Below are 13,785 nucleotides of genomic sequence, written 5' to 3' on the forward strand. Positions count from 1 at the left end.
GGAGACCACAATCGCGTCTCTTCTAAAAATCCTCTTCTTCTGAAAATCTCCTCTCTTCCGAAATCTTCTACAATCCGGTCTTCAACAACCCTTTGTTCCTCGTTTCATCAACTTACTAGCCCCACGGGCCTTCTTCAGGAGGAGAACACAAAGCGCCGCTAGAGAAAGAGCTGCTTCCCTCCCGACCTCGGAAAGAACCACCGGACACGCAGGAACACACGCACACACGCGAGAAGCCAAAACGAAACCAAAAAGAAAGCAAGTATTCTTATTCTTCCAAATTCAAACTGCTGTAAAGAGGGTGTGTTATTTTCCCGTTGGGACAAGTTAACTCCGTGAAGGTTGTATTTGATGAACTGAAGGAAAGCTGCTTCTTACCTCTAATTCTTTGTACCATCTCTCTCTCTCTCTCTCTCTCTCTCTCTCTCTCTCTCTCTCTCTCTCTCTCTCTCTCTCTCTCTCTCTCTCTCTCTCTCTCTTTTATCTCTCTCTAATTTCAGTCTATTCATTATTCTATTTTATGTATTCTTTCGTTAATATCTATATGTCTACTCTCTTGATGCATATTTAGTGTGTACTTTCTATGTGAATCGTAGTGTTATTTTTAGTCTGTGTTTATTAAACCTCCAAAAGACATTTAATGAGTTGAGTCTGTTGTTCTCCCACATACACAAAGTCAATGAAACTTACAATCTAACGTTACCTAACTGCTCATGCTACTATTTTAGTAAAGTAAACTGTATGACCATTTGAAATATTGAACTTGTCCTGATCAGTAAAGTTAATGTTTCTTATGCGCTCGTAAAGCAGTAATCCCTTATTAAGAATTGATTTGAAAAGTCTATAAACTAATTTGGTGGACAAACTTAGTAGGATAATTTCAAGCAAGTCCGTAAAGGGTTACTTGTATTTAATTAAACATTTTTCCCTATCGGAAAATTTTAATACGTAATGAACAACTGGCAAATTATATTCATAAATTCATGAATATTGAATATTAAATCCCTTTTGAGTTAATTATTCCCAGAGATATTAAACTCATAGTCATTGTTGTTACACCTGACTTCTGAAAATTACATAATGCTGGCTATCTTGAGACGTCCAGCCTTACAGGCTGACCTGTTTAAGGTGTCAAGCCCTGAGCTCTTTGCAACATTCCCTTAAATACCCAGAAACAAATGCACAAACTCTTTGAAGTGTAAACACTAGTTCACAATGGGAATTTGCATTGATCAAGACTTGTATTGATGTAAAGGCCAAATGGCTGAAAGCCACGCCCACCAAACTAAGACAAGATATCTCGAAACTCTTAAAACATTGATTATCTTTTGGTTAACTTCTGTGGAGTTGAGATATTTGTACCAGTCGCACCGAGACATTTCAAATGATATCAAACACATATAATACTGTATCGTGTGGATTGACATTGTAATATAGAGATTCTGTGTGTATTTTCAGTGATCTCAGCATGAGAGAGGGAAGGAATTGGGGGAGAGGGAGTCAAAAGGGAAAGATGTAGATTAGCTGATAGTGAGGTGAGACTTGCGTCTCCATTGGTGTGTGAGGGACAGTTCAGATGTTAATTTTCTTTATATTCTCAGAGAGTCCTTGTTCTTCATTCAGACATTTCGGCATATACTAGTTTTTTCAGTCTTACATCAAGAACACCAAACTCGGAAAATTAGACCATAGCGTCCTTATCTCTAAAAAATTTTTTTTTTACCTTGTTTACAAACTTTCTTAAACAGTACACTTCAAGATCAGAAAAAGCTCCTTCTTTAATCAAATATCTGGTGTCCTTCACAAACGGAGCACGGTTAGGGAAATAATCCTCAATCTGTACACCTTTTAGCCCTTTCGTTTCCTGAAGAAAAGCACTAATATCTTCAGCTTTATACAAAAGGGTCTCATTTTCATTTTGAGAACAAGCAGAGAACTCTGAACAAACAGAAGCACTACAGTCCGAATCATCATCATCCGAATATGATCATTACCACCACATTTTTTGACTTGTTTACTGTTTTTATCATTTCAACCTTTTTTCCTTTTAATAGGAGTTTTAAACTCCGATTCAACTTCCATGTCCAGTTCACAGTCATTCAATCTGAAGTATGCAGTTATAACTTCACTGTCTTGTTCTACAAGTACAGATACCGCATTATTCAAGCCAACCGCGATCTCTGCCGCCACGCACTCGGACTTGGACTCAACCACAACACCTCCATCAACACCAGCAGCAGACACCGGGAGCGACCCCATATTACTCTCTCCCGCGACGACTTGTCTAACGGTATACCAGCAGATGCGCTAGTTTCCACCTCCAGTGGAGTGGCCGCGTATGCGCTAGTCTCAACGACAGCGCTCCACGCTTTATCTGCGTCAACCTGCCCTGTGTTTTTGTTAACTTTATCAGTGGCCTGTTGCACAAAGCTGGTTTTAGTTGTTACCCAGGTAAGTTCGAGGTTAGTTTGAGCAAACTCTGTTTTTTTGGGCTCAAGAAGATGGATTGGTTTTTAGCTGTGTTTATCACCATGGTAACTTACACTGTACGGCTAACTTGCTCTGGAGCAAGTTTTATTCTGGGTTTGAGATTGCAAACCCAAACTGGACCAATCAACTACAAGTAAAGACACAAAGCCACACCCCCTGTATCTCTCGTTCCAAATTAAAGCAGTTCATAATGAAAAAACTAATTCATAATGATAAAATTGTGGTGCTAGTTCTTTAAATTTTCTAAAAACTTTTAGTGCTAATTATTTATTATATTTATATTATATGAATTATACTCACTTTGAATTAAAATATGTTCATATAAATACTATATTGATTGACAAGTAGCCAAATAGTAAATATAATACATGCATTCATAATTTCTTTTAAACAACATTCATTTGAGCTCTTTGTGAACCTATAATTATTAGACATATTTCTTTAATTCACGTCATGAATTGATATAGTCAGATATTCTTTAAGCTGCCTTCTCAAACTGTCGCTACAGCAGCAGAGTTTATTCCTGCTTTGTAACACATTTATTTCATTATCATTTTCAAAACGATCTCTCAATCTTCAGAAGAGAAGTGAATCAAATGGACACTGTGATTGGCTGTTTGCCGCACGTCCCACTTTCAGGTGCACGCGCTTCAGAGTTAATTGCTAATTCTGGATGAAACCTGAGTTGACAGAGAAAGTTTATACCAAGCTTAGAGAAATGGTTGAACTTGATCTAAACCAGGTTGGATTTATCTGGATTTGTCAACTCTAAACCTACTCTGAAACTTTTGGTTTGTTAGTTTGTTCAACTAGCTTTATGCAACAGGCCTCAGGACAGCTACGAATGAGGTGCCCGATCTTTCTACAACCAAAGCATTTGATCGTCGTATCAGATGATGCAAAAACGGCACAATCAAACCCATCTATTTTGAATTTAAAAACCAGCTCAAGTTCATCTTCACCATTTTTTTAAATCATAAACACCTGTCTCCTAAAAGACAAGATGTTTTACCAAAGGCGATTTACACCCGAGCAGAATTTTTTTGATAGGGGAAACAATCTTTCTTATACTTTTACAAAAGGAGGAACATTTGAAAGTACTATTTTATTGGCTGGAGTACTCAGAGGAAGCTGACACAATAGCTTTATGACCCACAAGTCTCCTACGGCCAAACAAACATCTTCCACGTTGGCGTTAGAATCTATTTTCACTTCATGACGCTGAGTTAAATGTTCAAAACCCATTATGTTTGGAGTCGTCATGCTTCCCAGCAAAAAGCTGGAAGTAGACTATCCTCACAAGGTTTATCCAACAAAAAACAAACAAACAAAACACTTACAAAGAAAACAAGTTTGAGAACTCACTCTTACCAGCCACAGACGGCTACCACTTTCACCCACACTCACTACGCTCTTGCTTTGGGACAATTCCCGGAAAACGCACGCCAACTAGATAGTTCACTTGGGTGAACTATCATTTTTACTCTGCAAAATGAACACACACATCTTCCAATACAAAGACACACTGACCTCTTTGAGGAAAGGAGACTCTACTCCCAGGTATTTTGAGACTACATATAGGCAGAAGAGGTGCCTGTCAATGCCAGATCCAGTCATGGCCAAGCGGTAGAGATTCTGATGCTTCTCGGCAGCTTTTCGGAAAAGCTTGCGGCAATGTTCTCGCTCCTAGAAATGAAAAAAGATAATTGACATGCAAATCACCGTAACTAAACAAGGAGGATGTCAATTATAAAGGCACTTAAAAATAAAGTGAAGAAATTAGCTATCAATGTATTTAATACAAATAATAAAGACTGCTTATGTAATTTAAAATTTATGTTGTTCTTATGTTGAATTTGTATAAAGGATTCACAATTTTATTTATCCATTAATAAAAATCAAGTATTGTGCACTTTGAATATGGTAACAGCCAATAAACGTTTTAAATCTGAATTAAATAAACAGTTCCCTTTCGAGAGAGGTTCCTCGTATTGCGTATGGGAAAAACTCATTTTCTTGAGAATGTGACGCAAAACTTTATTAATAAAGGTATCTATGTAAAGCGCAGTGCAGCTGCACGGCCATAGCCCGGCGCGAGGAGCGCTCTGATTGGCCGGGCCGCGGCAACTGCAGGAACCTATGGTGAGGTGGCTGAGAGGAGCGAACCAATGGGGGCGCTCCAGAGAGACCACCGAAAAAGGGGGCTTATATTAGCATACAGGAGGCTATATAAGACCCTGATTCACCATAGGTGTCAGATTTTATCTCCTTCAGCGACACCGTTGCTGACCTCCGGAATCAAGCAAACCGCCGTTGAAAAGCAGCCAGCGGAACATTCCTGCATCCCTGAGGACGCCGGATTCCTTCCGGGTCTCCGCCTTCAGCCACCTGCGTTCCAGCTGCGCCATCCGGCATTAAATATCCTTTATTCTGTGTGTCTATGTTGAGTGTTACGTGTGTGTGTGTTGCCGCTGCAACGCCACTTCTAGAGCTTACAGGCTTGTTCTATGCGAGGACTCTCTCGTTCCGCCGCGCAGTATAAGCGCCGCGGAAAGACAGAGCTCTTCTCTCTCCCTCTTCTTTCATTCCGTCGCGGTGAAACGCGCTTACTGCCAAGGAAGTTGTAATGGCTGCCTTGTCATGATAGCTGACTTAGCTGATGTTTGCTGTTAGCTGATGTTTGCTGACTAGAGCGCGACTTACGTCATAGCACGCGCTCACTGTCACAGCATAAGGGCGTCGGAATATGGCTGCCAAGCTAAGCCTTTTTTCACTCTATCACTTCCAGTACCCTTTATTCAGGCGGCTGGAAAGGTTTTTTACACTGTAGACAAAGTGTCCACTACACAGTGTGCACCCCTACATAAGCGCTGTTAATTCAGCCCCACAAGATCACAAATAAATCCCGCCGCAGCCGGATTACACCATGTAAAGTCAACTAGCCTTATTGCAGTCAACTAGCCTGTGGTCAAACACGCTTGTCTGCACACGCGCTTTCAGTCTAGACTAAGGGTGCGTTCACACTTGTAGTTCAGTTAGTTTGGTTCGTTTGGTCCGGACCAAAAAACAAAAACAAAACATAATAGTCCTGGTCCGCTTAGTGTTCACACCGGCATTTTTAACAGCGAACCTAAAGTTACAGAACCAAAGGCATAGGGAGACGGTAACAACCTGATTGGTCGGCTTATATGACGTAGGAGCTCGCTTACCGAACATTCAAAACAATGCTGTGTGCGGATTACACGCGCGGGCATTTTATGCGTGTACATATGGCATTATTTTTTACCAGAGAACTCATGAAGAGCTCATGAAATGTTCAGAACATTCAAAATAATGCTGTGTGCTGGATTAAAAGCGATCATTTTATGCGTGTACATATGGCATTATTTTTTACCAGAGAACTCATGAAGAGCTCATGAAATGTTCAGAACATTCAAAATAATGCTGTGTGCTGGATTAAAAGCGATCATTTTATGCGTGTACATATGGCATTATTTTTTACCAGAGAACTCATGAAGAGCTCATAAAATGTTCAAAACATTCAAAACAGCAGCAGGATTTCCTCCGTTGTGCAGAAAAGAGACGGGCGTTCTGTCGTCTGTACCTGCTAATAATGGGCAACACAGGAACTTTGATGAGAAGAGCCAGCTATGCTTTTTGTGTGTTTTTTCTAGCATTTTCGAAACATGCTCGTCTGACCAAATATTTATTAGGCACTTCCTCGTTGCTCCACGTTTGCCCTCTAATGTTAAAGTTACTCATTTTGGATACACTGATCTTTCCGCGGCGTCAAATCAGCTGCATTATGCGTCGCATCTTGTGACATTATACGTCCGGTTTTTGGTCCGTTTACATGTCTTTGGTCCGCGTTGCGTTCATATATCAATCGAACCGCACCAGAGTTCGTTTGGAAGCGGACCGAGATCCATCTTTTTAGCGGTCACGGTCCGCTTGTTTGGTGCGCACCAGGGTTCGGATGGCAGCGTTCACATATGTTCAAATGAACCGCACTAACCGAGCAACCGCACCAGGGTTCGTTTTAATCAAACCAAACATGACAAGTGTGAACATAAGAGCATAACGGCATTGTGGAATGGATCCCATACCACCCGCACTTCCTTACATTCTCCCAGTTCCCTTAGTTAAGTGACTGGAGATGAAATATTGCAGTCAACTAGCCTGTGTTAAACACGCTCGCCTGCACACTAATGCTGTGTGCGTTTACCCCTGTGGACTCGCTCACTGATTTGCACCGTGGGTATTCTACGTAGGTTGCGCGCCACTGCACATTGTTTACAACTACACACAAAAGAGCTTTTCTATGTAGGAAATGTGCCCACTTTACAGTCTGCACTCCTGCACCCAAGCACTTTTCACAAAGCCCACTCTCGCACACACAATATAAATGTGAGGCGCGCGCCCACTGCAAAGCCTGCACCGTCAAAACCTAACACTATCCCCACAGTGTTACAAGCAGTGTTACAGCACAAGCAACCGGGTTAACAGGCCCCTATTACTAAGCGGCCCACACCTGAATCTAATTCAACCCCTGGCTTCACGAGCCCAGGCCTGGCAGGCCATTCCTGGTATATAATATTGGGTATATAACATATAAAACGAGGTTCTCGCTACAGTTTTGCTCGCAGACCCCCGCGATTCAAGCCGTGGTCGAGCCCTCAGTAAGAAAGTTTTTACTGTCGCTAATTCCTCGTCCCGAAAATGGATGGCGGTCTCAGGCCCATTTTCCAGACATCTGAACAAAGCACTTATGACACGCTCGTTTCAAGATGCTGACGGTGAAACAAACCCTCGCGCATATTCGCCCGGGGAATTTGGTTTTCACAATAGATCTGAAAAACGCATACTTTCATGTTCAGATAGCCCCCCCACTAAAGGCCATTCTTGAGATTCGCCTTCGAGGGGCAGGCTTATCAGTACAGTCACTGTCATAGACTCAAGACTCAACGAGCGTCTTACGGCATAAGAACCACCACGTCTTGGTAACGTACATAAAATCGCTAGGGCAGCCGAGATCAGACTCTCCTCACTGCATGGCTAAGCATCTCCTTTTATGGGCAGAGCACAATCTGAGCTCCCTAGGGGTGGCTCATGTGCCAGGTATTCTGAATCAGGGTCCGGACATGTTATCCAGAGGACCCATTCCCCCAGGGGAATGGTCTCTTCACCCACAAACGATTCAGCTCGCACAGCACACGCTGCCCAATATTTTTCTGCAAACGCAGGGACGCCCTGGCCCATGTTTGGCCCAGACTCCCTCTATATGCTCCCTCCGATCGCAATGCTGCTACAAACCATCAAAAAAGATCAGGGAGACAGTATCCACAGTGCTTTTAATAGCCCCACTTTGGAAGAACCGCACATGGTTCTCCGAACTGATTCTGCTGTCAGACACAGCCCCATGGCCCATTCCGCTGAGGAAATACCTCCTTATGTAAGGGGGGAAAGGGAAGATCTGGCATCCCAGTCCCGAGCTGTGGGCCCTCCACGTATGGCCCATCAACAAGTATCCGGGAACCTCTCTGACAAGTTATGAACACTATTTCGGAAGCTAGAGCCCCCGCTATCTGGCAGCTCTGCTTTGAAGTGGTCAGTGGTTTTCTAATCAGTGTGCTGCGCGAAACATCGACACACACTCATGCGAATTGGTGGAACTGCTCGCTTTCTCCAAGAGCTAATGGACGCGGGTCGTTCCCCCTCCACGCTCAAAGTATATGTCTCCGCCATAGCAGCTAACCACGCTCCGATCACGGCACATTCACTAGGGAAAAGTGATCTTATTGTATGTTTTCTTAAACGGGTTTTAGAAGCCGTGAAGGGTCCCCCCTCCTAACCACTTCAGACCACGAGCTTGAAGCACGTATCACTCAAAACTGCTTTCTGCTGGCTTTGACCTCGGTTAAGCGACTGGGTGGCTTACACACACTCTCCGTGAGCCTTTCCTGTCTTGAGTTTGTGTCCAGCAACTTCAAGGTTGTGCTCAAGGTTGTGCTCTTCAGGCAGTCGGATCAGCTCTTCATTGCTTCGGTGGCCGCACTAAAGTTTGTGCTGTCATTAAACAGACTCTCACACTGGATAGTGGATGCAATCCCACTAGCATATAGGTCTCCTCTAGAGGCATGGCCTCGTCTTGGGCTTGGTCATGTGGCACTTCCATGGAAGATATTTGTGTGGTGGCAGGCTGGGCCTCTCTGCCCACTTTTATCAGATTCTACAATTTGGAGGTCCCAGCTTTACAAGCAGTGGTTTTCTCCATCTGGGGCTCTTTCTGCAGCCCTCGCAACACGATTGCTTATTGCGTTCCGCTTATACTCAATCGTTCATAGCACCATTACACTCTACCATAGATCCGACTATGTCCGGTCAGGTGTTCAAACGAACCGACTCTTCCGGTTATTTCACTCTCCTTATGAAGCCCGCCTGTGTCGGTCTCTCTAAAGGTTTTTTGACTTTCCCTCATTCAGTTGGGGATTTTGGGTCAGTCAGCACACACAGCGTTTTACGTTGTGTTCCCATACGCAATACGAGGAACCTCTCTCGAAAGGGAACGTACTCGGTTACTTTCGTAACCTCGTTTCCCTGAGAGAGAGGGAACGAGTATTGCGTTCCGTTCCGTGCCGTGTTCGTGCTTCTCAGGTGTCGCTTCAGTCGATTTTAAAACCTGACACCTATGGTGAATCAGGGTCTTATATAGCCTCCTGTATGCAAATATAAGCCCCCTTTTTCGGCGGTCTCTCTGGAGCGCCCCCATTGGTTCGCTCCTCTCAGCCACCTCACCATAGGTTCCTGCAGTTGCCGCGGCCCGGCCAATCAGAGCGCTCCTCGCGCCGGGCTATGGCCGTGCAGCTGCACTGCACTTTACAGAAATACCTTTATTAATAAAGTTTTGCTTCACATTCTCGAGAAAAGGAGTTTTTCCCATACACAATACTCTTTCCTCCCTCTCAGGGAACCAAGGTTACGAAAGTAACCTAGTACGTTTTCATTATATTTTTATTTGACCACTTGAAAAGTGATTCATTAATTTATTTTACTGTTATATTTAAATAATTACATTTTTATTTTTGATTTGACAAATTGATAATGGACTCCTTCATGTTATTTTAAGTGGCATTTTTAGTCCTCTATATACAAGTGCAGTGCTGTCAAAAACCAAGATGGAAATGGTAAGAATCTCAGAATTTCCAGCTAGCTTTTCAAGTCATCTGAAGCATACTGATAAAGTGAAAAGTGCATTATGAACTGCTGATTTAGGAACTTTTCAACAGTTCCTTCTTCAAAAAAATGTTGAATAGTAGAAGGAAGTATTATACAAAAAATGTAAAGCATTGACATCACCTCCCCTGTTTCCAGCGCAAGGATAAAGGCACAGCTTTCATTGGAGCAGGAGCGTACGGTCTCAGTGCGACCCTCACGGAACAGGCGCGTCATGGAGGCTTCATAGGTCAGACAGAAAGTTTCTCTATCCTAAAGTTCAAAGAACAAATTAAGTGGTGGTCTAGAAAGACAGCTTCCCGTGTAAACGTATTTAATTAATTCAAGCTGTAGAACAAGCAGAATAAAAATATGGAAGGAAGCATTGAATGGGACAAATGAAAGGAAGTTCCATCCCAGGGGCAAAAATGACCTCTTAGGAATGTTGGAATTCAATATTTGAAACATGCATATAAAGACACCAAACATATGTATCGAAATTAAAGCTTTTGCCTTTGTATCAGAATGAGAAAGTACCCTGTAGTAAGCCAGCTGCAGGGCCAGCTGGACAAATGAATCTGGACTCATTTTCATTTTCTTAATGCGGCCTTTCCCAAATTCTCTGAAGGGAAACACATGGCAGTCTACATCATCAGCCAGTGCTTGTGCAACAGCAAGAGACTCAGAAACTTGTGTCTGAACCTAAAGAAAGACAGGAGAGAAGAGGAGACATCAGTATGCCCGTATGGTTTTCATTTATTTTGGTACTCGAAGAACATTGCTGATTGTTGTATTACTGATGCCAACTCAAATTAAAAGAACAAATAAAGTTGGCAATGGGGGCATTGGAAATGAAGAGAAATATATTTAGGAACATGATGTAAGACAAATTTGGAAACTCAGAAAGAGGACTTTGGGCTTCACTGTAGGGGAACACTGCCAACTAATCTCCAACATTGAGGCAATAGTTTAAAGTTATTTTGTTCCCCACATTCTTCAGAATGACCTCTTTTGTGTTTTCACTGAAAAAGCATAGACATTTGGAATGACGAGTAAATTATGACCATTTCTTTATTTTTGGGGAGTACTTTTATAATAAGTTATACATACAGCCTTCAATCAAATTGTTACTGATATTGTCACTGTGTACCAGAACTTAAATAAAGGAATAATATAAATAATGCCTTGCTTTGTCGTACATGTACATAACGTAGTTCTTAAAAAATCCCCACTGCTAAGCTGAAAGTGAATAACTGACACGCAGGACAGGCTGAGGGGAAATCCCTGCTCAAACAGACACATTTTTTCAGAGCTACAATACCACAGTATACAGAAAGTTCAGTGCAGAGTTTTGCTGAACAGTGCTTCAGCAATCAAAATTATAACTACAAAGAGTATAGTAATTATAATTACTGTACAAAGAATAGGAATATAAATTATTTTACAAAAACAGGCAAATGGCCTGCATACAAATATTAGTATGAGCCAGTACAACATCAGAGAACCTTAAAAAATACAAAACATGAAGAAAGATTTCCCACTGATACGGGATCCTCAGATTACACTTCGATAAGACTGCCAGGCTGCACAAAAAAGGTTGTGTTATAAATATATCTATGTGTGTGTTTGTTTGTCAATTTATTTATTATATATTCATGCTCAGAATTATTGGCACCCGTTGTAAATATGATCAAAGCAAGCCGCAAATAATAATCTAAATTGTTTATCTCCTTTGATCTTCCATTAAAAAAATATATTAAAAAAAAATTGAAAGTGGGGTCTCATGAAATGAAATATAGTTGAGCTGAGTTGAGATTACGTCACAAAATAGGAAGTGGCTGTAGGAAAAACAGCTAAAGCATCGAAAATTCTCATTTACATCATCAGGGCAATAATTAAAAAGTTCCAATCAACAATGTTATGAATCTGCCTGGAAGAGGACGTGTGTCTGTATTGTCCTGATGCATGGAGAAGATAAAAGTTTGAGAGGCCAAAGACTCTCTAAAGATCACAGATGGAGAATCGCTGAGATTAGTTGAGCCTAGGAGACAGAAAGCGTTATTCATTTAAAAAAATTAATTAATTTTTAATCTCCTCCATCACCACATGTTGTTTGGGAGGGTTTTTAGAAAAATTCTCCTCGCTCATCCAGAAACAAATTCCAGAATATTCAATTGTCAGACATGGCTGAAACTTCAAACCTGGACCTGGTTCTGTGGTCAGAGGAAACTATAAAAAGAGCTTTTCGGCATCAAATCCACCAGATTATTAAAAAAAAAACACCCCATGAGAGATTCTGTATGAAGGAATGGTCTCGGATCTCTTGTGTTATATATTAGTTTTCTCCAAACTCATTAGGCATTATAGAAGAAGAATCAGAGCTGTTATCTTGGCAAAAGGAGGTTGAAGAAAGTGTACCAATAATTGTGGCCAACGTGTAGTCATATAAAAAAGATTTTCCCCACATTATCAATTATTTTACTTCAATTATTTTTTTACATAAAATATCAAAAGGGTTAACAATGCTGATTTATTTAACAAGGGTGCCAATAATTCTGTACGTTTACTAACACATCTGTTAATTGATTGTTTAATTTGATCTTAAGTGCCACTCATACAGCTCAGTCAATAGTGAAACTCTAGAAAAGTAAACGCCTACAAAATATTTATATATATATATATATATATATATATACATATACACACTGACTTGCAATTACAATGAACCAAGAATCAACTTCAAGCAGGTATTCTGAAGTGAGATACATTCTCAAATAATGCATCTCACTTCAGAAAATAAAGCACTTATGGTCCAATCAGACAGTAAAGTGGCCCTATGATTATTATAAAAAGTCAATATACATAAATATACTGCCTGTTGTTTGGAGATGATACTCATTATAATGTCAGAAAATCTTATCTAGATGTGGTGAGGATAGGTAATGGACTCTGTTATGTTAATGTCATTATCCTACACCAGACATACAGTTATGGCCAAAAGTGTTGTCCGCCCTATACAAACTGTCATCCTCACCCTTTATTCAAATATAATTGTTACGGCTCAGTTTTGTTTTGGGTATTTCTGTTGTTATTTTTTTTATTTTTATTTTTTACAGGCTACCAGTGAAGGATCCACACCTGTTCTAAAGTGAGAACTGCGTATTTAAGATGCATGTCTGTCTGTCTGTCTGTCTGTCTTTTATTTTATTTTTATATTTTATTTTTGCATTCTCATTTTTATTCTTAACTTGTTTAATGCCACTGTCTGACGGATTGCACTTTATTTTATCTATGCACTTTATTTTATCATCATTTTTACTTTTTAATTCTTTTAAAATGGTTTTATTATCCTTGTTTCTACTTTGTTCGTTTTATTTATATTTTTTGGCTGGTTGGAAGATTTGAGAGAACTGGGAAGTGAGATAGTGGGTTTACACACTCAGATGTGAGTGTAAGACACTAGGTTGCAGCAGGATAGCACCAGAAGCCATCAGAGGCAGACGGTGTGGAGGATACTTCACTCCTTTAAGGGGTAAAAAAGACACTAGTATGCTGTGAAGTTTTTACTAGTGAGTCTCAAACGAAGCCATCTGACTCGTCCATTTAGAGAGGGGCCATTCAGACAATTACCATTATGTATGAAATATGTAGGACTGTGCAATATTGAAGAAAAATTTGATATGCAATATCTTGTTAAATAATGCGATATTCGATATGCGATACGATATTGCTATTAGTTTGTAAAATCTATTTAAATTATATTTTAAAAAAATATTTAAAAACTGAGAATGAAACCATGTGTGTTTCACATTCTTTCTTGGAAAAGAAAGCATCACTACAACTTCTGAAAGTGAGCAGCAGTGTTTTAGCAAAAATGTACGTCAGAAATTGTTCACGGTTCGGTGTGTGTGTGTGTCAGAGTTATTGTTTTTTTGCAAATTATTGCGTTTAATAACTCTATTAAACGTCAAGCAAGTCACATGAGGAACAGTCATGTGCCCAGTCTATTCTCTACTAAATGCGTCAACTTAAACATACACTTTTCACAATGTTGTAGCCTATTAAAATCATTCAGATATTGCG

The 13,785-nt window shown here is 40.6% G+C and overlaps 1 protein-coding gene across 1 annotated transcript in view; it reads right to left on the minus strand.

Annotated features, from left to right (window-relative positions):
• cpt1a2b (carnitine palmitoyltransferase 1A2b) overlaps positions 1 to 13,785 on the minus strand; it is a 44,856-nt gene that overhangs the window by 10,410 nt on the left and 20,661 nt on the right. The window contains exons 14-16 of the mRNA XM_067416342.1: positions 10,240 to 10,404; positions 9,847 to 9,975; positions 4,021 to 4,176 (exon numbers count right to left, since the gene is read on the minus strand). Coding sequence (XP_067272443.1) covers positions 4,021 to 4,176; positions 9,847 to 9,975; positions 10,240 to 10,404 — 450 coding nt within the window. The remainder of the gene's footprint in view (positions 1 to 4,020; positions 4,177 to 9,846; positions 9,976 to 10,239; positions 10,405 to 13,785) is intronic.

This window comes from Pseudorasbora parva, chromosome 2 (assembly GCF_024679245.1).
Source record: "Pseudorasbora parva isolate DD20220531a chromosome 2, ASM2467924v1, whole genome shotgun sequence".
NCBI classification, from domain to species: domain Eukaryota; kingdom Metazoa; phylum Chordata; class Actinopteri; order Cypriniformes; family Gobionidae; genus Pseudorasbora; species Pseudorasbora parva.